Source organism: Pavona decussata, unplaced genomic scaffold (genome assembly GCF_977016875.1).
Source record: "Pavona decussata unplaced genomic scaffold, jaPavDecu1.1 SCAFFOLD_21, whole genome shotgun sequence".
Classification (NCBI taxonomy): Eukaryota; Metazoa; Cnidaria; class Anthozoa; order Scleractinia; family Agariciidae; genus Pavona; species Pavona decussata.
In genome coordinates, this window is record NW_028145444.1 from 84,280 (window position 1) to 108,809 (window position 24,530).

Consider the following 24,530-nt stretch of genomic DNA (forward strand, 5'->3'; position numbering starts at 1 on the left):
TGAATATCAATTCAACTTATGATATTTTATTGCTCACTCTCATCGTGTGCTAACCCAATTTCCTCAACATTGTACAGTTTTGTACCCTTGCTTACTAGTTACATGGTAACTCTGATGATGATAATAATGATGTCAGTATAACTGGTATTAATACATCTCAATAAAATTGTCAATCTCTTGAGAGCGTTATGTGTACTCCAGGAAGCTGAAGTCAATAACGTATCACAAACACATCAATCCTGCTGTGGGCTATTAAAGAGTAGGGGTTGTGTAACAGGGATCGTGTGAAAAGAGAATGTAACAGCAGCTTAATCAAGTTCTGTATTACCTTATTGGTACAACCTGACCCTGTTACACATACTCTAGTGTAAGCCCACTTAAGCATTTGCTGCATTAAAATGAAAACTTGGTTTGGAGAACAGGGATAGTTGTTAAACATTTTGTTTTGATGGACAGACTTGAATTATGCTATTATACAAGGCAGTGCCTGGGTATTGTACAGTTTGTATCAGAAAACGTAATTATTTACACTCCGCTTATCAAGAACATAATTGAACATTTTTAGGAGGAGGGTGAATTATGGTGTTTATTCTCTGGCTGCAGATCAGGAAAATACAAGACAAACTTCAAAAAACTTCAACTAATTCACATAACTGTTATCTGAATTTTTCTGACCTTTCTGGCAATGTCTTGGCCATTGCCCAGTCTGAGACACAACGAAATAATAAATGATAAATTTCTAAAGGGAAAAATTGTCAACGACATAAAAGGTCTCTAATAGGAGAAAGCTAGGATTGAGTAGAGGACCACTGTTCATGATCCAGTATGCTTTCGTGACCAATATATTTACTGGTTTCATTTTGAATAGCAATAAAAATAACCACGTCTGATTGGCAGCCAGACAATAAATACCAGTTATTAACTCCTCCAGGTTAAGAGTCATTGAGGCATATAATGGATTGAGTTGTAGTTCATGAAGTCACCTTGGGGTGAGCTGTACCCGGGGAAGGGGGAGGGGCTCCCGTACAAAAATGGTAGGGTTGATTGCAATACATTTTAGAGGGAAAATATTTGGATTGGTACCAATTATGGTTCCAAAAACTAAAATGACTTTTGTTACTGAATGTAGTAAATGGTGGTACTGTTTAGGTTATTGAGCTGAAAAATGACAAAAAAATGAAAACACCAACAAAAAGAAGATTCCGGTACCTTTTAACGCTTTTTTTCCCCAAAAATTGCCAGCAACCACCTCCATCATTTTTACACGAGAGTCCAGGCCCTTGTCTCCCCTCCCCCTCCCCCTCCCCCTCCCCCTCCCCCACCCAACGTGAAGATGTGCCCCACCTACTGGCTGAAAAAAGAAAAGCCTAATTGCTTAGCAACAATACTAAGGATTCATTTTAGTTTAGGGGCACTTGCGACACTGGCCCCAGCGTTTTTACCTTGCAGCTCAGTAATACAGGAAAGTGGTTGAGGAAATGTTTGGATTAAACCAATTTTTCACTTTATACTGCAGGACATTCTGCAAATAATTATGTACACACAAAAATTGGAAATAATTTAGTAACCTTCCTTTAAAATCCTGTTTGATACCCCATTTCAAGTATGCTTTTCGCAAACAGGGATTAAATATCTATTGACGAATTTCATTAAATCCCTCAATAACAAATTTTGTATACTTATTCTTGATAAATACTTTGAAATAATTTTTTCAAATTGCCATGTGGACATTTCCCTGGGGAGTCTAAAAAGACATTGTAATATATGTTTGAATTCATAAATATTCATCTCTCTTAATATTCCCAACATTAATAAGGATCCACACAATAAAACTTAAAAATAAATCTTTTTTTATGCCAAGATACTTGGCAAATTAACTGTGAGGTCCTAGAGCCCTCTTGAGTACACATTGCAATCTTATGGTTTTCATTGCTTGAGCAGTGCAGAATATAAACTGTCTTCTCTAAAAATCCATGATAGTGATGTTAATGCTGAGACATACTGGCTGGTTTTAGAAAACCAACTTTGCATGTACTGTTAGGTGATTCAAATGCCAGGATGATGTTTGATACTTGTGGTTTTTTTCTCTGCAGTGTGTGAATGTAATTCATACGTGTTCCAATGATTCTTCTTCACCTTTAACAGGCAATTAAAGGACAGCAGTGTACATAGAGCAACATAATTTGCCATAATTATAATAACATCCACTCTCAATTTATTTAGTTCTGAACTCATCCATGATGACATATTACCACTTGTCATGATCAATGATCCACAAATTATTAATATCTGAGATTCCAACACTGTGAGTCCCTTGAGCGCTAGGTGTGGGAAGACTTGGCCTCAGTTTGGTGATGTTAGCAGGGCTATTATATCTTTGAGGATACACAGATGTTACCAGTGTCATCATCCAGCAAACAAGTGAGCCATAGACAATCTCCAGGACCATGACATCAAATATTCTAAATTAACTGAAGATGTACGTCAAAGATGATAAAGGCAAATTGAGTTTCTTCTTACTGTCCATCGCCAACAGAAGTAATTTGTTAAATATGTTAATCCCTTGTCCAGCAAGAGAAGTGTTGAAAAACAAACCACAAAATCTTGAAGACTGGAACTGTTTCCAGACAACCAAAATTCCAAGGCTTCAGTATTTCGAGGACTGAGACAAGTTAATGATGGTGATTCAATATAACTGTGACAGATCTTGATACAGCTGTTGTAAATTTCAAATTTATCCACTATGTTACATAAATAATCCACAAGTTAAATAACATCTTGCAGTTAGGTCTCTTGAAGAATACATACTGAGTGGGTACATTACATGATTGAAGACTGTCTTGTAGCTGAGACCCATAATAATATTGTTATTTTCCCATGACCAGCATGTAGGATAATTAATAAATTAGTCTATTCATTCTATTTTCATTCATCAAAGATTGCTTCAAGAGCAATGTCACGTGAGTCGTCATCCTCACTGCCTGTACGTGTTGTCCAATAATGATGCAGGGTGTGGTAGACAAGTTCATATTGTAAATCTGTTTCCACCATTCCACCCCTGAAGGTTAAAAACAAACACATAGTTATGCATAAAATATACTTTATTGGAAGATTACCCCTTTCAGTTCAGTTCAGTTCAAAATGTGGTTCTAATTTTTAACTCTTGAACCTTGAAATGAAGCTACTGAGCAGTACATTCCCATGCTACTATTTATTATGCTGTACAAGGTGATTCTTAACTTTTGATTCACTGGATGAAATCCTGAAGTGTGCCCATTCAAATAAAAGCTACTAAGCAGTACTTTCCTCTGGTGCTGTTTATTATGCTGTACAAGGTCCTTCTAATTTTGACTCTGTGGATGAAATCCTAAAGTGTGGCCATTCAAACGAAAGCTACTGAGCAGTACTTTCTTGTGGTGCTGTTCAGTAAACTGTACAAGGTTGTTCTAACTTTTGAGTCTGTGGATGAAATCCTAAAGTGTGATCATTCAAAGGAAAGCTACTGAGCAGTACTTTCCATTAGACTAAGTGCTATTAATTTTATTATACTGTAAAGGTCGCTTTAACTTGTATGTCTGTGTATAAAGTTAACCCTAGTTAACCCTATAAGGTTGAAGATAAAAGCAGATTGAAGAACTTACAGGTGCTAATGGGATAATGATAATATGCATTTTATCAACAAAACAGCAATTTGAGGCATTAGGGAGTGCATGCAATTTTACCATGACGATTGTAAAAAGAATTATCTTGAATAGCACTGACAATATTTTTCCATACAGCATGTCATGTAAACCAGTCCTGAATTGTCACCCACCTGTCTATTCTCATAAGACTAACTATCTTGAGAATGTCTATTAAGTCTTCTTTCTGATGGTGGAAGACAAATTTGAAAATGTTAACAATACTGTATAATTTCCACACTAATTATTATTAATAATAATATACACCTAATAAACATGTATAATACCAAATATTTCCCATTTGGCTGAAAAATCCTGAGTGAAATAGAATGTAACAAAAATTTCTTGTGAGAAAGTTTTAAATACTTGGGTATGTTTGCAAGTTTATTCTCTTCTCCTGAAACTAGTCACCAAACATTAATTTTCTGTTCCATTCACAAACTCTGTTTCAAGGCAAATAAATGTGAGTAGCAAGGAGTACGTCAGCCATTTTGTTCTTTTGGAGGAGGAAATTTAAAATTGGAATGGAACAGGTTGCTGTTGGTTTTTCTGATGGGTACAGGCATACAGTCGACAAATATATATTTTTATATTCTCTTTGATAGAGTAATGAGTGTAGACAACCAAAAACATTCAGTTCCATATTTTGGTAGCTGAAACTTAAAAACAAATTGTTTTGGTGGCATGGTAAGTGCCCACTGTCAAATTGTTACAGGAAAATGCATACCTTAATTTCTTCAATTCCAACGCTAGCTGCAATAAAACAACCTGTCCGTCCCACACCAGCACTGCAAAAAATATCAAACAAGTCTGTGGTTGACAATAAGTCAGACATTTCATTAACAACTTGTATATTAAAAATGATATGAAGGTTACAATGCTGATAAGAAATGCTATAAAATATCCATTCTCTCCACCCTGATATGGACAGAAGGGATTAGAAATTCCAGGTGTGTGTGTGTGTGTGTGTGGGGGGAGGGGGGGAAGGTACTCATATGAAGCTTGATAAATTGGAATTACCAGAGGGGTGGGGTGGGGAGGTCTTATAAAACATCCCTTCCATGAAGGGGGGCAGTCAATATTTCCTGGAAATACACAATTTAGAATTTCTCATCTGATGCCTAAGAAAAATTACTTGAAGCCCAAAGCTCAGAATTGTTAGGAGACCAGGCTGTGAAATGTTTGGTGCCAAAGCCAAGTCAGATAATCACTATATATCATTGACAGTATAAAGGCAAGTTTCCATTGGCTGGCTTGCAAGTGTTTCATTTAATAAGAGCCTGCAGTTTTCAAATGCTTCTGTAAAGTTTGCCCTCATGTCCTGATTTACTACTTAGGTTCTTTTCGCTCCTCATTTGCACTTAGCTGACATTCACCTGCCTACTGCCTCTACTACTCACAATTGGCAGCTACACTCCATTTAATGAGCACCACTCTTGAACAAGCTAAAGCACCCTTGTCAGCTGCATGTGTTATCTGGGCTAGATGTACCTTCATTTGGTTTTTCTATTAGCTTCTGATCAGTAACACCAACCTGCAATGCACTACCACAGGGCCTTCTTTCACATCTTCCCTCTCCTGGGCAATATGTACTTCTTCTACTAATCTTAAAAATTGCCTTGGAGAATCTGGGACACCATGATCAGGCCATGCAGTGTACCAGTAATGATAAACTCTTCGCGGAGCCTCTAGTGACTGTGAATGACTTATGTACAAAGACGTTATCTGATAACCATCTCGCCCTATTGCTGAATCAAATGTCACAACAATGTCCCCATATTTCTCTTGCATTCTAAACGTTGGATCTGGCCAGTAACGCTCACATTTTGTCTGAGGAGAAAATAATCAAGTTTCATTTCAACTAATCAAAATGTACCTACAGATTAATAGACAAGTACATATGACTACGTGACAAGGTTGTACACATAATTTGCACAAATACGAATAGGAATGTAAACTGTGACCATTCACATGAAAGCATCGAGGGTTCAAAAATTGAGATTCCACTGTAATTGTTAGTAGTTAATAACAGTACATGACTGAATACAGTCTGTGGATGATATCCTGAAGATACGATAAGATGAGTCAGAGAAGACTACCGGTATATTTTAAAAAACATAATAAGAAAATTTTACGATAGGATAAGACAAGATAAGATAAGAATATATCCCAGAGTCTAGGATATAATACCTCATTTCTTTCTTTAAGTTTTGTAATCATAACAATAATTGGGCAGTGGTGGTGCCAGATCATTCTCCAAAAGTCTTTAACTGTACACGATAAAGGACCTACAACAAGAAATATAAAATGTAGACCATAGTTAAAATGCCCTGCAACACAGTGCCAGCATTACCAGTGAGAATATTTTACTTGAGGGCAAAAAATAACAGTCAAAGAAAAATAAACCAATTGAGGCTCACCTTGGGTTGCTATGTAAGCTCGTTTTCTTCCCTCATAACCCTGAAATAGAATCCACAGTGATAGTTTATTCAGAAGGCAAGCACAATGTCTCTGTTATAGGTTCATTTCAAATTCCTTGTGCCAGTTAAACATATCATGTCAGTGCAAGGCCAGGGTTCACCCCACTAACATAAGATGTACTGGATTAAGATTCTCATTCCAGGACTAAATTTATTCTAGTATTTAGATATGTAAATGCCACTTGACAAATTAAATTAAATTCACAGCACTATAAAAAAATGTAAACCCAGTGTTATGTTTTCATTTTGTGCTAGAATCGTGAGCATTACGTAAACAAACACTTTTTAAAAGTGCCTCTTGTTAATAAAGTTATATGGTGATGTTTCATATAATATCACCTCCATTAATTGCTGCATTTGTAAACCCTTAAGGGTTGGCTTATAAAGAAGTCTTTGACACAAAAAATCATTGAAATCAGATTTCTGATTATCTCAATAATATTGAGGTTTAAAGATTTTTCAATTATTGAAAAAGAAAAATGTCACCCAACTACAACAAAATAAGACAGTGATTTTATTTGGAAGAGGGAGCAATGTTCTTTTCCTCACTGAATCCTCAAAGTACCTTACCTTAATAAAATTTGCATTAATATAAATAGACAATGGATCTCCAGGTATTTCTGGTAGATTTACTCTTGTCCTAGCATCTGCAAGAGATCAGCAAACATTCTCAATGGATCTGACTTATAATGTTAGGCCCTATTCTGAATTGCCAGCTATGTGCAGAGAAAAACTAATTAGCAAATAGGTGTGGACCAAAACCCTTAAGTGTGAGTATTCTGATGGGAGCTAGAGTCAACTCTCGCCTTGCAGACACCTCGCTATTATGGACACCCCGATAATACGAACAGCAGCTAAATCCCCAGCAAAAATAGAGTACACACGTTTGACAGAAATAAATAATTCCTGCTATTACGGACACTAACTCATGTTTCTATTGTATGCCAAGAACATAATAGTAGCTCAAACAAGGTAACTCTACGGACTAATGTATATTTTGGGTGGTTGTAGCCTTCCTGTGGCTCACTAAAAATGACAACCTATAATCCTATAAAAATGATCATGACTTTATGAAACTACTTTACAATCCACCACTCACTTGGTAAAATAAATGGATATCTATTTCTGTAGCTTGAACCAGGAAGTCTCTCCTCGGCAGGGGGGTAGTTCATTGGCATTTCCTGGGTCAACAATAACAAATTAGTAAAAATTATCAAGAAATTAGAAAAAATATATATACAGACTTTATTACAGTGCAACAAACTCAACTAGGGCCAACGAAAAAACCGACACTTGAATGAAATGTTCTTGTTTTTGATTGGTTTACAAACTACCAAAGCCAGACTCCTTTGTTGTGAATGTGACCTGTGATTGGCTGATCAATGTTGGGTGGCCCCGGTTGAGTTTGTTGCACTGTAAAACATGAAGCATTTTACATCAACCTACAATAACAAACAATAGCTAGATAAAAACAGGAAAGAAAAGAAAATGAAAAAGCCCAGCGAACAAACAAATGAGAAATAACTAAGCTGATACATAAGACTACCATTGTAATTTACAATACTGAAGTGAGGAAACTACAGTCGACCATTTCTTATGAAAGAAATACATCTTGATTTCTATTTTATACTGGAATTCCCCACTGAGGGAGAAACTTATTTTTAAGACCATTCTTACTACAATAACAACCCTTCATAGAGAATGAAAAAACTGAATTATTGTAATCCACACTTACCCAAAATTCTGCATAGAGTTGCTTTGAATTATTTACACAATCTTCTAATTCATTGTAAGTTAATGGCCTGGATTTAGAAGCCAGCTTTTCTTCCGTGGGGCTGAAAAATGGAAATTAAAATAACATTTATGCACGTGATGTACTGTGCTAGGAAGTAACAGCTGAGAAGAACATTCAATCATTTGAAATTGCCTTCATTTCGCTGCAGTTACAACGCTGTTGCCTAACAGGTGCCTGGTAGCCTGGGGCGTTCAATAAAATGCTCTGGGTGCCTAACTTTTCTGCAGCAACACCTAACACTTCACATGTTGCGCTCCTAACTTCTCAGCTTTTGGCCTTGTGGGCTTCTTGAAATTTTTCTTAGGCAACAGCCTTGAGTTAACAGTAAACTATTGTGGCCTGTACCTCTCTAGAATACTTGGTGCAGAAGAGCTAGGTCCTAATTCCGATGATGAAGAACGAAGATCCAATACTAAAGATGAGCCACGCCTGGAATTCAACACAACACAGTCATTGCTTGCATATAGCCAGCAGGATTAAAAACCAACAATGTGCAAAGCTGTTTGATCTAATGTTGACTAATCTTACAAAACATGAAGTTTATGGCACTTAATACATTGTTACATTGCCTTTTCTCATCAACCCTTTCCTCCCACTAGTTCAACGTACTCTGCACTAACTAACGTTCAATAGCCCCTTCTCCAAAATAGCTGCAACAGATTTGAATGAGTTGATTTGAAAAATAAATTAAACTGAATGAAAAACTGATACCAGCACTGGAAAGAGCACCTTTACTTTAGTAACCTTGCAAAGTTTCTGCATATTAGGTGTTATATCAGCTTACAAAATGTAAGATGAAATTTGACAAATTTACAGACGTTTGTGTGAGTGGGGGTATACGTCATACCCCCTGTCATACAAACCTCTGTAAATTTTTCATTTTTCAACTTACATTTTCTCAGCTGATATTACACCTGATATGCTGAAACTTTGCAGGGTTACTAATAAAACTAAAAGTGCTCTTTTTAGTGCTGGTATACGTTTTTAATTTTAACTTATTTGAGTTTTCAGCCGCCATTTTGGAGAAGGGTCTATTGAATGGTTTCATGCAAGACAATCGTCAGTGGCTTCTTTGCGCCCCAAATAAAAATTTCTCCAAATAAGCTCTATTTTGGTGCAGGCACTGTTATCATGTGAGAAACTTAGTTCTGCATTTTATAATTTGTAACTGCGAAATTCTTCATTAATTTTAGTATAAGTTCTTTATAATTATGATCATGTAAATTTTGTAATGCTGGATCCCTCTGGATATCAGCCTCATTGCTGACTGAGTCTGACCCTGCCTAAATAAACTTACTTACTAAACGAAAAAATAAAGAAAGAGACTTTCAATTAGTAATTTTAGTAGACTTTCGATTAGTAATTAGTAACAATAATTACTATTCATTAACGCCTATGTCGTAAATGGAGGTTGGGTGCCCAGGAGCCAGGGGCTGGTACCCCCAACCCAAACCCAGGTAGGTAGAACACCCCATAAGCTTGCCCTACCCACAACCCAGCCACGAGCCCTGCCTGCAACCGAGCCCCAACCCTAGCACCCGTCAGACTGAGAGTAGAAGCTCAGTGGAAAAATAATAAGTAAATAAGACAAAGAACTAACCTAACCAACCCTCTAACACTAACACCAATCCCAAACAATAACAACCTAACACTACCGGGAGGGAAGGGAGGGAAAGAAAAACCCAGCAAAACGCGATAAACTAACCACGCCACGAAAAACGCTAAGTAGAGTAAAATTCCGAACACGTGCAAAGGAGCACGCCTTAACTGCAAGAGAATACCGCTGGCCACGCAACTGCCCGCAGACCTGACCCAGGCCCAAACAGTAATGTAACAACAAATACCCAAACACTAATGTGCCACCAGTGCCCAAACTATACGCCGACAAACACTAACACCACGCTACGCCACCAGGAAGCAAACTTGCTCCAAGTCGTTAACTAAGTTAAATTACATTTAACCCTATTTATAATAGGACTGTAAAGTGTAGCCAGTTTGCTGAACTAGTTATTAGAAGTTACAAGTTGATTGTTAACCCTTTCACTCCCAATATCAACCAGTATATTTTCGATAGATGAGTTAATCGTTTGTCTCACGATTGAGTCACAAAGATGTGGATCGCGATGTTTCGACCGCTATATTGCTGGTCTTCATCAGGCGATAGTGTCGACTGATTGCGTGACAGTATAAGTAGCACCTTGGTTTGTGTTGATTGGTGCGTTTCGATCCTCTCTTAGGCTGTTGTTGATTGGAGGATTTCGATCCTCGTCGTTCAGACTAGAAATTGTTCCCTCGGCCGTCCGCCTTGGTACCGATCGGCTGCTGTGTTGTTTGATCGTGGGCATCCACGCTTCCGGAATTTCAATTCCATTATCCCTATTGATGTTGTCAGGGTGAAGTCTAATGTGAATAGCCTCTTTAACCCTACAGGTTAAAATTTAGGGTGTACTGGGTTAGACGTGATTGGTTTTATGCTATGTGGATGACACCTTTACCATCTTGAGTCGAGACAAAGTTGACATTTTCTTGCAACACCTCAATAGCCAACAACCAACGATCCACTTCACTATGGAAACTGAGACCAACAACACCATACCCTTTCTTGACACGTTGGTAACTAAAGATTCGGATGGCTACCTCTCTACCAGTGTTTACAGAAAGCCTACACACACTGACCAATACCTAGCGTATGATTCACACCACCCGCAATCTGTAAAACGCGGTATTGTCAAGTGCCTGTACGATAGATCGAAACACCTCATAACTAAACCATCAGTTATCTCGATAGAAAAGAAACACCTCTCATCAGTTCTTGTTTCTAACGGTTATCCGTATTCGTTTGTGAAAAACATTACGAAAACAAAGAAACAAACAGCCACAAAAGAACCTGCGCCTGAAATTAAATCTACTGCGGTGCTACCATACGTCAAAGGGTTATCAGAGGCTCTTCGCCGTTGCCTACAACAGCAAGGCATACGGACAGTTTTCAGATCTGACACAACACTTAGATCACACCTAGTGCGACCTAAGGACACTGTCGACCCTGCAAAACAAGACGGAGTAGTCTACAAGATTCCCTGTGAGTGTGGCAAGGTCTATATTGGAGAGACGGGAAGATCTATGCATAAAAGGATTAAGAAACGCGATAGAGACATATGGCTTGCTCGAACCCAATCCTCCGCCGTTTCACAACACAGCAATGTGACGGGCCACTATCCGCTCTGGGATGAGGTTAAGTTTATTGACCGAGAACCACATTGGTACACCCGTAGGGTTAAAGAGGCTATTCACATTAGACTTCACCCTGACAACATCAATAGGGATAATGGAATTGAAATTCCGGAAGCGTGGATGCCCACGATCAAACAACACAGCAGCCGATCAGTACCAAGGCGGACGGCCGAGGGAACAATTTCTAGTCTGAACGACGAGGATTGAAATCCTCCAATCAACAACAGCCTAAGAGAGGATCGAAACGCACCAATCAACACAAACCAAGGTGCTACTTATACTGTCATGCAATCAGTCGACACCATCGCCTGATGAAGACCAGCAGTATAGCGGTCGAAACGTCGCGATCCACATCTTTGTGACTCAATTGTGAGACAAACAATTAACTCATCTATCATTTTAAACCACGATGACAAACACCTTTCATAATATTAAGTATATTTTCCTTCTCTGTCCTCCATATATTTATTATGCCACTAGTTGGGAGATTTTGTCTAAAAATCAAGGTACTTCTTTGATGATTATTTCCTTTTATTCTCCTGACTTAAATGTTTAATCAAGCAGTGACTTTGTAAGGAGAAATTAGATGTTGGTCGCCAGTTGGGCTTAAAGAGTTAAGCATACAAGATAGTAGCTGATTTAAATACATACTGATACCATTTTTGTGGATGCCAAGTTTTATACAAATGAGCCAAGCATCCTGGATCTCAGCAAGCTATCCACATACAGTCATGCGGACACCTTGCTATTACAGACACCCTGATAATACGGACAGCAACTAAATCCTCGGTATAAAAAAATTACAGACCTTTGACTGAAATAAATTCATGCTATTACGAACTCTCACTATTAAGGACACTAACTTGTGGTCCTGAGGGTGTCCGCAATAAAGGGAGTTGACTGTAGTGTGTAACAAATCAGCAAAAATTGAAGGGCAGAGAGCATTAAACTGACCCAAATGACAATTCAGATCACGTTTTGTTGTTTTAGCTCAGATTCACCAGAATTTTTTGCATGTGCCTTGAATTCCCTCATGAAACGTTGCTCCAGTGTTTTATCTACTGCTTTGCGCTTCGTTTGCAATAAAAACCTATGATTGTGAGCAAGATTTCTGTTTTTATCACAAAACAAAGCGCTAAGCAGTGGATAATACAATGGAGTAATATTTCCTGAAGAAATTCAAGGCCACATGCAAAACTTCTGATGAATCTGAGCGAAAACAGCAAAAAGCAATCTGAAAAGTCATTTGAGTCGGTTATGCTCCTGTCCTTCAAAATGATTGTTAAAAAGATGATTGTATATTAAATTATTTCACAATGTTTATTTCTGATTTTCAACATCTGTATAATTTCAAATAAAAACTGACAGAAACGTATTTTTATATAACTTTCAAATTATTTGCATTCGACAGGCCAGTTGTTGTTTAACCAGGTTAAATGACCTAACAAATTATCACTGACATGCAAAATTAAACAACACACATTTGGAAAAGAAGGCCGTGAAAATCCTTTTTCAAAAACAGCATTTTACTTTGACAGGTTATCAGAGAACGTATTAAATACAATAGTTTGAAAATATTTCACTTTCAAATGCAAAATAGGAAAAGATGATAAATTGTATGTGACATTGACGTAGCTGTTATTTAAACAGCTTATGAAAACAAATTGTCAAGTGCATAAGAACACACATTTAGTAATCAAGACAATGAATACCATTTTTCAACAACCAACATTTTACTTTCATGAGTCTGCTTGGCAAACAAAACTAAAAAAATAGCGAAAAGCAACTTATTTATTTTTCTGCCATATTTCCTCATTTTGTTAAAGCACTTATGAATTCATTCAAAAGCAAAAACATTCAGTAATATAACAGTTAGTGAATTCAAATTCAGTGGTGAACTTTATTACCAGTTGAGTTATTTTGAAGCCAAACAAAATTTTATTGCAGTTAAAAGAGATATAGTTTGACTGTGCATATGATAGCCAAACTAAAAGTTTAGATGAAAACATTTTCTTAACACCATGGTCCTGATGCGAATTGGCAATAACCATCCGCAATTATAATAAAAATGTTCAGCAGTCTAACTTACAGCCTTAGCCCTCTTCTCGGCAATGAGATCTAGAGAGGACTGCATTTCAAGTCTGGCAATTGATCTCTTATGAACATTAAAAAGTCGATCAAACCTGTCTGAGAGTGACAGTTGAGAGCCTTTCCACTTCCTTGGCTTTGGAGGTAAGCCTGTGATTGTGTAGACCCGTCCTGCATCTGGCTGTATCATGCTTGCCGACATGGTGTTTGTAGGGTCAACAGCGGGATAAAGGAGTTTCTCTGGGTCTAGTTGCTGAGCACGGTGTTCCTCCTCAGCTTTGGCATCCAGATGGCGCCGACAAAACAGCTGTTAAAGAATAAGGGAATTATTTTTAACCAGTTAGGTTTGCTTATTGCCGTCATTAGTCGCTAATAATTATTATAAAAACTGGAAGTCACATTAGTGCCAATTAACATCAATTGGCATAACTTATTGTTAATTAAAAGCCATTTGAATGGCCTTGCAGCTCTCACAGAAAAGCCAGTTGTTTCATCCAAAAACTATAACTGCAGTTACTAGCACTGAAAGGCAGTTTTTGAAAGTTACTGATAAGCAAGCACAGCTTTTGTGACCAGCGTACAGTGTACAAATTAATTCAACTTGTTTGTTTTCTAATGTGAATGAGAGAGTTGATAAAAAAGGTTTCTGGAAGTTAGTGAAATTCATCAAGAAATGAGTCTCAGCTATTAATGTTCCTGGGTAGGGAAGTTAACATTTTGGTTTGGTTAAGGCCTAGTTTTCATATGTCCACAAAATCCCAGATGGTCAGGGATTTTACTGTTTTCCGACTGTCCCAGATTTTGCTTAGATATCGGGAAATTTGAGGCATTCATTGGTGACAAACGCCATTTTTATATGTCGGGGGGAAGTGGGGAACTGGAGCGAAACAATTTAAAGGATTGGTAACAAGCTAAAACTGTCGCCGATGTCCCCGACAGTACAATTTTGAGTTTACATATCTCAGGAATTATCGCAGACCATCACAGAAACCTAGGATGCGTTGTGAAAAGAGAAACACTCCCAATTTCCCGATTTGTCTGCAACCATCCCAGATAATCGGGGATGTCTATGATTTCCAGTTTTCAGTAGTTGGGAAAGTCTGGGATGATCGGGAAACAGTGAAAACCCAGATCGTCTGGGATTTTCCCGACATATGAAAACTAGGCTTAGACTGGGTATGCTGTGACTTACCAGACATACAATAGCCAGAAAGATGAGAATCACAGTCACACCAGCCACTACTGCCACTGGGAACCACATCTCTTGGTAGACAGCCAGGTCTATCTCAGGCGTGTCCTGTTAATGATGTAACATTATATGTAACATTTAATATCATCAGATCTTGAGAGGCATTAGTGATTGTGTTAATTCTCTGTGCTCAAGTTCTTTACCTTGACACCGTAAGCAGTGACATTAAACTCCTTCAGAAAGGGCTGCATGCTTGGACTATCCAGGGTCTTGATCATCTTGTTGGCGGGTATGAACACATTTGGCTCCCACTCAGACCCCAGGGCCTTAACCATGTCTTTCTCACAATACAGTTCAACTTGAATCCTCTTGACAGAGATCTACAAGTAAAAAAAAATAACCGATGAGTCTTAAAATGATATGTACCATCTATGTAACAAGATCCTGGCAAACTGGTTGACTATCAAAAACATGGCAAAGTAATACGCATTGCTAAAAGGTTTAATTTAAAGTTTGATAATAGTACTTTGTGCACATTATGTCCAAACCTTTTGCTGAACCTTGTCTTAGTAACTTCCTTTAAGTAATCAGCCCTAATTAAGACTCTTGTAAACAAACAGCAGGTTCAGTCCTAGATTAACACCCATTTTTTGGGGAATAGACTCATAGTTTAATGATCTTACTAATAAAAACAAAACATGAAATATGTAGTACACGAATTCCCAAATACAATTTATTTGCACAGTCATGCTTGTCATCTAAATTTGAACTTGATTGAAAATACAATCACAGAATACCGAAAATAACATCAATTAATAAAATACTATTTACATTTTCGCAGTCTGTAATGTTCCCTTCCTGTACCATAACAAAATAAAGGTTGACATCCAACAAAATTTTCATTAAACATCATGACAAAGTAGGCAGATGGCTTCAAATGAAGCCCCTGCCTTTCAGCTCCTTAGTCATAAATTTTCCTCCCGTTGTTGCACTAAATATACTTACTGGGAATACATGAAGAATCACACAGCCTTGATCATGAAGACCCAAACTCTTTGAGAGAAGAGAAGTAAATCGTTTTCTTGGTGTCTCACTGAAGTTCTTCAGTCCAGTGGCAATGTTCTGCAACAATAATTGTAATAATATTCTACAATAAATATCGTTTAAAGGTAATTCATGCCCCTGAAGCAATGTAATCCTAGTTCATGTTAGCCTTAAGAATCCAGTATACTACAGAGTACATCAGTTTACAACAAAATGCATTTCCTCAATCAGTTCTCATGTTTTGAACCTTAATTATAATAACAAACTTTTAGAATGCAGCCTATTTTAAGTGCCAAGTAATGCCAAGTAACTAATTCATTCCTCGTGCTTTTTTAATGTTTAATACTTTGCAAAAAAAAAAAAAAAAGGAATTGAACTAAACACACTACCAATAACCACAAAGAACAAAGGGATGTAGCAGGGGGAAACTTTATTCCTCCTATATAAGGGGGTAATTATTCAAAGAAGAAAATTATTTGAGGCCTTTTTACAGGGAAAACATCATGAAACATTTCCTCAAAAGTGGAATGATAATTTGGAGAAGGACTGGAGGGGGAGGCAATTACCGAAGGGTGGTTTTTATTTTGAAAGGCAATACAATAATTATTATAATTATTGTCCATTTATTTTTAAGGAGAGGAGGGGAAGATTTGCTTTTCATTTGGTCTTCCTTTTACTAATAGGACACATACAAGGAGCATGGAGTATGTCTGTACCAACAATCATCAACTGACAACAATTTCAGACTGACTGCTTAGCTGGGGGGCATGCAAAGGTGTGGGAGGTAGTCCAAACATAATGATTACCACTGTAATTAATATCAACAAAAGTTAACCACATCACAGCACCTAGTACTTAGCTTTTTCATGCTGGACCCTTTCAGATGGATTTTTATGAGTCAGAGTTTTGTTTTGAGAGTTGATGATTTGGGGAGTTTGTGGAGTCAATTTTTTAAAAAAAAATTACTTTAAGTAAAATGGATTTTTTGGGGGGGACTTGTTCATAATTCTTGCAATTCAAGCTGAGTGATCACATGAAAACAAAAAGAAAAGGACTCACAAAAGATGAATCTGTAAATATTAAGTCAAATAATTATATTCTTAAATACTTCAATAGAAACCAAAGAAATACAACTTGTTTTGAAATTTTTTTAAGACCAAAATTTTATTTGGTAATTTTGATAAGGAAATAGATTTTTACAGAAATATTTTTGCAGTTTATTTTTGTAGGATCCTTTTCTTGTACATCATATCAAAATTTGCAAAATTAAAATCGGCAATAAGTTCATGAATTTCATGCAGTGTGATACAAAATATCACCTACTGACAATAGCCACATTTAAAGACAGCCAGACAACGTGTGAACTAAATATTGTCAGGGGCAATTTCAGAGGACCAAAAATAGTCAACAAAGCATTCTTTTTTTCTAAAGCAGCAGTTATTTATTACAACAATAATACGTTAATATGTTAATAGCCTTTTTTCTTTCTTGTATGGTTTTCACTGTTTTCTAATAGCTTTAGTACCAATTTTCATGCCTGTTTTTATTCAGAACATTGGTTGCTGTTTATTTATTTTTTTCTTTTTGTCATTTTATTTTACACTTTAGGCCCACACTACTGACATCAATCTAATTGGACAGTTTTTAAATAAGGATAGTTTTATTTATTTACAGGGCTGAGTTAAAATCATGCATGGCTTCTGATGTTAGGCATTAGTCTGGTGATACTGTCTGGGCTTGACTGACATATCATCAGTAAGCACTTAATATCTACCTGGTATTACATTGAATGTGTGATTCCACAAAACATCCATACCTCCCCACAGAAGATCATACGACATTCCAAGGGGAGGGGGACCACAATGAATGTGTGATTCCTCAAACATTCGTACCTCCCCACAGAATATCATACAAAATTCCAAGGGGAGGGGATCACAATGAATGTGTGATTCCTCAAAACATCCATACCTCCCCACAGAAGATCATACAGTTTATAGAGGATCCAAGTGTGAAGCTTAATATTATATTGGAGGGTGTGTGTGTGTGTGTGTGTGTGTGTGTGTGTGTGTGGGGGGGGGGGGGGGGGGGACACAATTCCCATCTGAAATCCTTCCATGGTAGGGGTAGGAATGTTCTCTGAGACAGCCTGCAAACTATGCTGTTATGGGGCAGTGGAAATCTGTGTAGGGAAGTGCTCAAAACTATCACACTCAACAGGACTCATCAAACCACAAATAGATTGTGGTCTGTGCCTGCACACCCCTTCCGCAACCTCAAAAGATGGTGTCTTATTGCACAGCTGGCCCTCTATATATATCCAGCAGTATAATATGACAATGAGATTCAAACCTCATTTTTATTGTTTATCTAGTAAATTGCTGACTCTTGGTAGCTGGATAATTCTGTCTCAACTCAAATTGTAAAGCCAATAACATTTTGTTGGCAATGTTCATGAGACAGCTGGGCGGGCTTCTATGACAACTCTACCCAAGACAAGGTGCGTCCTCTTCGAACAAACTTTTTATGACCAGTTGCCTTACTTAAGGCTGAACAAATAAAGAACTCTAGAAACTTTCAACCCATGAAAAATCAATGATAAAAATCATCATTGAAGCAAATAGTAATATGTGAAAGTCACATTTGACAAAATTAATAAAAAATGGTGTAAGAATAATTGTTTTGCAAGGATACATTTCCTCTGTAAATCTTGAAAAATCATTTAAAACTAAACCATAAGACTGAGTAGTTTTCTTGTGTATTTTAAATAAGTGCCAAGGATGCTGTTATCTCTGATGTCACAAAGAACTGTTAAGAATTTAATTATACATCTCAGGTCTTACCTCCAAAATTTGGCAGTTTTGCTAAACAAATATTATTTTGTTTGATTTGTAAATTGCAAATATTCTCGTCATTTGCTGCACGACTAGAAGGTTTATTTAAATGAACAAGACCAAGATCGACAACCGGATATTGAATAAGGAGTCTCTAAGAAGCATGACAAGTGTTGCTGTCTGAAGCAAGGCAAGCAATATTAGACCTGTCAAAGTATATAGCATCTGAGACAGGTCCAAGGGTATAACAAACTGCCAGAGACCAAACGTTTTTTAAACATTTTGTTCAACCCAAATAATATTTTCATGCAGATCGGCAAAAAAAAACCTTTTGGACCTGATTTGCAACATGTTGATTTTCACTGCAAAGTAGTACATTTCACCATTTATGTGTCCGATTTCATTTGAGTGTGCATGCATTTTGTTGGATAAAATATTCAGGCTTTTGAACTGGACCTGAGGAATTTATTTTGTTTTGGGGTCAATTTGGGCCGCTATGGCTCACAACCAAAGACAGGTCTGGGCCCCTTGAATAATGGGTCTAGACCCAATTTTCCTGTCATGGAAAAGCGAATCTTCATTGAGGATCCCAGAGGAAAGCGTGGGAGATACAAGGGTTACACAATCTCTACACCTCCAGCTGAATAAACTTTTTTGTTGTAACACATTCATTGGAAACAAAAATATCTACTGAACAGGATGCATATGTAACTAAGTATATATATGTATATTTCATAAAAGATTTTATCCATTGTCAAGTCATTATGCAGCAGAGTGAAAGATTTAAAAAAGAAGCCTTAAAACAGAGTATTAAATTGAATTCTATCTTTTCAATCAGACAAGGCTCCTTTGAGTTCTCGACTAAAGCATGCATATTCATCTCAGAGACTCGCTTATCTTACTGTTATATGTTGAGGCAAAGATGTGCATCAGAGGCATGCAACTTAGTATCACAGGTATTAGCTAAATTTCACACAAACTGACTGCAAACTTGATGTTGTTTCTAATCTGAGTCTAAATCTGATGACAAGACAGCCATGTTTTACATTGATCAAGGATGACTCGATTGATGACACGCTGCAATTTCAATCAAGAAATTTATCAAGGTGTGTTAACATTCTATTCTTTTGTACCATCAGTCTTAATTCCCGGTTTGTTTACATGAAAACAAGGTGCCATATTGGCTGTTGGAATTATTTGCAAACTTGAAACATGAAAAGTGACAAACTGCATTAGTGACTAGCATTCTTAGTGATGGAGTTGGCAGTTTGAGATTAGCAGAAATTGTAATTCTTTGTTCCAAGTCCCTTGGGGGTTTAAAGATCGCAGATGAAGATTATAAACAAGCAGTGGGGATGAAATTTTCCTTTACTTCAAAATTTAAGACTCTAAAAATTGTTGCCATTAACACCAAATTAATTCAAACACACATAAAGCTATTTTCGGGTGCAGGTGAAGATCTCGATGAAAACAGTTATATCTGAGTCACATTATAATGACGCCCGTACGGTAGAACTTTGTGGCTTTGTACATTGAAACAAATTTATATACCAGAAAAAAATTAATCTCAACCAGGAAAATATGGGAATGTTTGCCGAAAGTCTATTCTTTCTTGTTTTGTATTTAAGCTTATGTTTAGATTTTCTGTAACAGGTGTACGCAAAAAACCTACGATCTTGGTCGAAATCTCTAACTTCAAACCAACAAAATTAGAATGTTAATCAGTCCCTATCTTTAGAGAACAGCCCGCTACAATTAATATTAAAATTCGGCGAAAACATCCCCCTTTTTTTACCGGTAAAAACAGGTTTCATTCACGGTTCTTGGATTTCGCTAATTTATCACATTTCCCCGCCTCGCGATCGCCGATGCGATGGAGTCGACCATTTGTTTAAAATTTCAACGACGTGGAGTACATTTTCGCACCGAACTGAGAGATAAACCAAAATACTGAGTTTCCGCTAGTTATTGTTTGTGTGGGAAGGTTTAATGAACGATGTCACGGAAACGATTGTTCGGTGAATCAAACCCTATTAAAATGGAAATGGACAGAAGTGCCGAGCTGTGATCGTGTAGGAACATAATTATTCGGTCAGATAATACCAGATCGACAGATCACGCAAAAAAATTTTTGCGCGGGAATGAAAGGCGATTTGCGACCTCATTCAAATTTGACCTAAAGGGTTACTTAAACGGCAGTTATCGTTAGACGAGTCTAAAAGACAAAATATGCCCTAGAAATTGTCAAACAGACACAATTTTTATGTCAAGTGTAGTTTTGCGCGGTAAAGTCCCCTCAGAAATTTCGCTGTGACTCCAGCTGTCCCGAAACGCTATCAAATACATCGAAAAGTTCAACATATACGGCCGTTAAAAACGCAGTTTGATTCTTTATGTCTCTATTCATCCACATCCCCCGATTCTAAACTTATAGTTGAGTTGTTTAGCAACAGGCAAATTATTATAATTCCCTCGGAAAACGAAACTGTAACGGCTTATATGAAGCAAAACTGCCGCCAACGTAAGCTTAGTCTAAAAAAAACTTGTGTGTCCTGTTCGAAAACCTCGTGTCACAACTAAACAAAAGTCTACCACGATTCCGGATACAACCGTGAAATTGCCAACGAAGAGAATAAAGAATATAAAAGGAAAACTTACCAAAACTAAAATATAAAGTTCCGGCAGGTCCTCGCGGCCTGCTGTAGAGGTGAGCTTGATCTTGGTTTGGCCAGTGGCGCTTTCGCTTGGCTTGAAATGGGAAATTCTTTGCTTTGGATCCATCTGAGTATTTTTTCCTCCATCGTGGGTCTCTACTTCAAGTTTTGATCGAGTGTTTCGCCGTTTAACCGGCTCCACTTCATGGGAAAGTCTTGTAGTAGTATCACCGCCGTACGAACCAGCGTAGGCAATACGGTCAACAGCTGATGAAGTCAGTTAGAAACAAACATTAGACGATCAAACCCGCGGAAAAAAAATAGTCAGCGATCTGAACGGTATAAAACAGGAAAATAAACAAATAGAAACCTTGGTTTCTTCCGCTGTGCGTGGTTCTCGCTTCAGAAGACGTCAAAATCCACAAAAGCCATAAAAATTCGAAGAACCGAACCACCATTTTCCCTCCATCACAAAAATATCACTCGCTTCCGACTCGAGCAAAATATTGTAACCGCGCATGTACAGTACCTAGTCACGTGACAGGACATTAAAAAATGGCGCCAGCTGAGGTCTGAAAAAATAACATTTTAGACGAATATCGGCGAAAGTACTTGTACTTGAGCCTTGGAGATTGAAGTTCTTTGATAGGAAAAACTCTTGAATAAATTCACATGCTTTCGATAAAACGAGCTCAGAAGAGAGTTGGCGAGGTTAAAATTTTATTTACATCTCACATCGATTACAGGAAGTTACAGGAAAATACCATTTTAATTTTATTGAAAATAAATCTAGCCCCTTTGAAGTTAGCTCTGTTCTAATTCTTTTGCTAAATATCAGCTTCACGTAAATAAAAATTTAGGGAACGAAATCTTTCCCGGCTAAAAATACAACTGAAGAATTACTGCCTTGCGGTATCCTACCAGGACAGTTTATTGCGCACAAATGATGACGTTTTCCCGTCTAAGGACAAAGGTCACTCATTCATTTTCTTTAGCGCGAAAGATACCTAAGATGCAAGAGAGAAACGAGATCTAGTCTTTCATCAGATAATCAGTAAAATTGGAACATTTATAAAGGCGAACTGCCATAGAGTGGCAATTTTATAGCATATGGTATATCAACTTAAACCGGGTGCAGCTTCAGAGTTTAAGAACCTTGAAATTGATTACAATAACAAAATGTTTATTGATTTTGTAAGAGTAACTCTGTCTCGTGTATATAAAGAAAGATTTTCACGTGATGTAATTTCATTAGAGTTTTATAAAAATAACTAAAAACAATTCATTTCACAGTAGCGTAAAAATATTCTTATAGTTTTTTTTTTTTTTACAGTTTTCATTTTCTTTTATCAAAGCTCATTTTAAAGTATATTTTGCTGCAGTCTCCCTAGTTTATAAAATTCTGTTTGGTCTGCAGACGGCTGACTAGCAAATTTAATAAGAAATCAATCAAGAAAACAGGAACTTCTAAGAGAAAGCACTCGACAGAAAATTTCTTACTATTTCCTGTCATAAAAATGAAACATTACGGAATCATTTGCATTCACAGTATTTTCAGCTGATAGTTTCACAATGAAAAGGCAATAATTTTCTTACTCGTTGATCTTCTGATTATTTTCAATACTACAATAGGATCTGAAAAGCCCCAAACTATGCAAATTTCGGAATTTTCTAGCCTTCCACGAAGTCGTTTTTTTAGCCGGGAAGGAGCTTTATTTGACTTCCCTAAAAAACTCGATTGTAATATTTAATAACCGTATGCAATTATGTCAATTCGGTAACTAAGGATTCCTGACATATAAAAACCCTATTATCGTTAACGAAAAGAATAGTTAATGATATGCTAGCGAATGATTTACGACTTCCAGGCTTTTCGAAAGCAGTTTGTTTGTGAGTTTCGCGACTTCCACCAAAATAGTTTGTAGGTCCGCGAGGCGTGCAAAGAAAGACTAAGCTCAATTGTTCGACGTTTGGGTACTTCTTTATTCTTCTAGACTATAGGTCAAGACAGTAAAATGAAACATATATCGGAGACACCCCCTCCCCTCCCCCAAATACGTTGTCGACGAAATATTCTCAGTTCATCAGCATTTTACACTCTCCACAAACCACATGAAAACACCGTCCGTTACGGCTGAGTTGCCACTGACACAAGCTCAAAAATAACTCAACCCGGTAAAAGGGATCGTATTTCGAACACTCAGTTTTGAAATGAAAAGTCTTAATTGTAACTCTAAAGCAGTTTTGGTGTACAATACCTAGGAGCAATGAAAAATCAACAGCCCAAACTAAGTGGTATTAAAAGAGTGTGGTTTTCTTTGAAAAGGTTTACAGTTTATATTTATAGATTTATGTACTAATATTTACACTCAATTGAAAACAAGTTGACAGGTAGAAGGTATAAATCATGAATGATAAGACGCAACAGCTTGCTGGGAAGTGTTTGACGCGGACAAAGCTAATGCTACATGCTAATTACTTTACCCATAATTCCATTAGGTCTTATCGTCTAATATTCACACTTTGCGACGGGATAAAATCTTTTCAATCGAGTGCATATACTTAATAAAGCACTGATTAATTGTAGGTGAAGTTATTTAGTGGATGGATTAAACAAGGTGTTATTTTAAGCATTAATCGTAATAATCCTTTGACACAAGAAGGCTGTCTACAAATTTAAAAAATGTATATATTAAAGTTTCCCTCTCTAAAACTTACCATCTAAAAATCTATAGAGCACTAATTAACTAAAAACAGAGATAACTTTATATCTAGTTTCTTTGAAAAGTGAAATAACTATGTATTTAATCAAATTAAATCATATTAAATTGGTACTGTAATTTCCTGTAACTCTAGGTTTGTTGGCAGGAGAGTAAGAATAGCATGCGATCTAGAAAACTTAAGAATAGTTTTATTTATTCATTTATTAAGGCTTTCCGTAAGACCATTATTATTTTAACAAGTGCCGATACCGTGTTTAATTTTATAATTACAGTCGACTCCCGATAACTCGAACGAACCTTCAAGGGAAATTGAAAAAGGTTCGAATACAGTCGACTCCCGATAACTCGAACCCTCGCTAACTCAAACCTCGCGCTAACTCGAACCAATTTTCCTTTCCTTTCAGGTCATTTTCTATATAAGTATACCCTCGATAACTCGAACTCCCGATTACTCGAACCTTTTTCAATTTCCCTTGAAGGTTCGAGTTATTGGGAGTCGACTGTGATCGGGAGTTCGAAAGGAAAATTGGTTCGAGTTAGCGCGAGGTTTGAGTTAGCGAGGGTTGGAGTTATCGGGAGTCGACTGTATTACCATTGGCAGATTCAAACCTTCAGGTAATTAGTAGGTACCTACTACTCGAACAAATAGACAAGGAGCGGTTTTGTTTCTGAAGAAACTGTGATGCTGCGTCCGCCATGCATATGGGGGAGTGGAAACGAATGTTTGGTTTTTATCAACTGAGCCGATAACTAAAGGTAAATTGACCGTCGTCAAGAGATTCGAGTGCCGACGTTTAGAGTGTTAGCCCTTCGTC

At 37.1% G+C, this 24,530-nt stretch overlaps 1 protein-coding gene across 2 annotated transcripts; it reads right to left on the bottom strand.

The window, feature by feature from the left end:
• Positions 1-21,505, bottom strand: LOC146486034 (receptor-type tyrosine-protein phosphatase R-like). Of its 2 annotated transcripts, XR_014859684.1 has the most exons (17): positions 21,363-21,505; positions 20,997-21,259; positions 15,469-15,585; positions 14,667-14,843; positions 14,467-14,571; positions 13,370-13,581; positions 8,301-8,384; positions 7,896-7,995; positions 7,260-7,341; positions 6,731-6,807; positions 6,101-6,140; positions 5,871-5,968; positions 5,215-5,510; positions 4,408-4,468; positions 3,815-3,867; positions 2,159-3,058; positions 1-2,127 (listed from the first exon to the last, which is right to left on the bottom strand). XR_014859684.1 is itself a non-coding variant. In XM_085097571.1 (16 exons), exons 1-16 carry the CDS (start codon positions 21,448-21,450, stop codon positions 2,926-2,928), a joined length of 1,986 nt encoding a protein of 661 aa, XP_084953697.1. In that variant the 5' UTR covers positions 21,451-21,505; the 3' UTR covers positions 1-2,925. The 2 variants fall into 2 exon arrangements, 1 of the variants encoding a protein (XP_084953697.1); XM_085097571.1 differs by having other exon boundaries at positions 1-3,058.
• Positions 21,506-24,530: the final 3,025 nt, after the last annotated feature.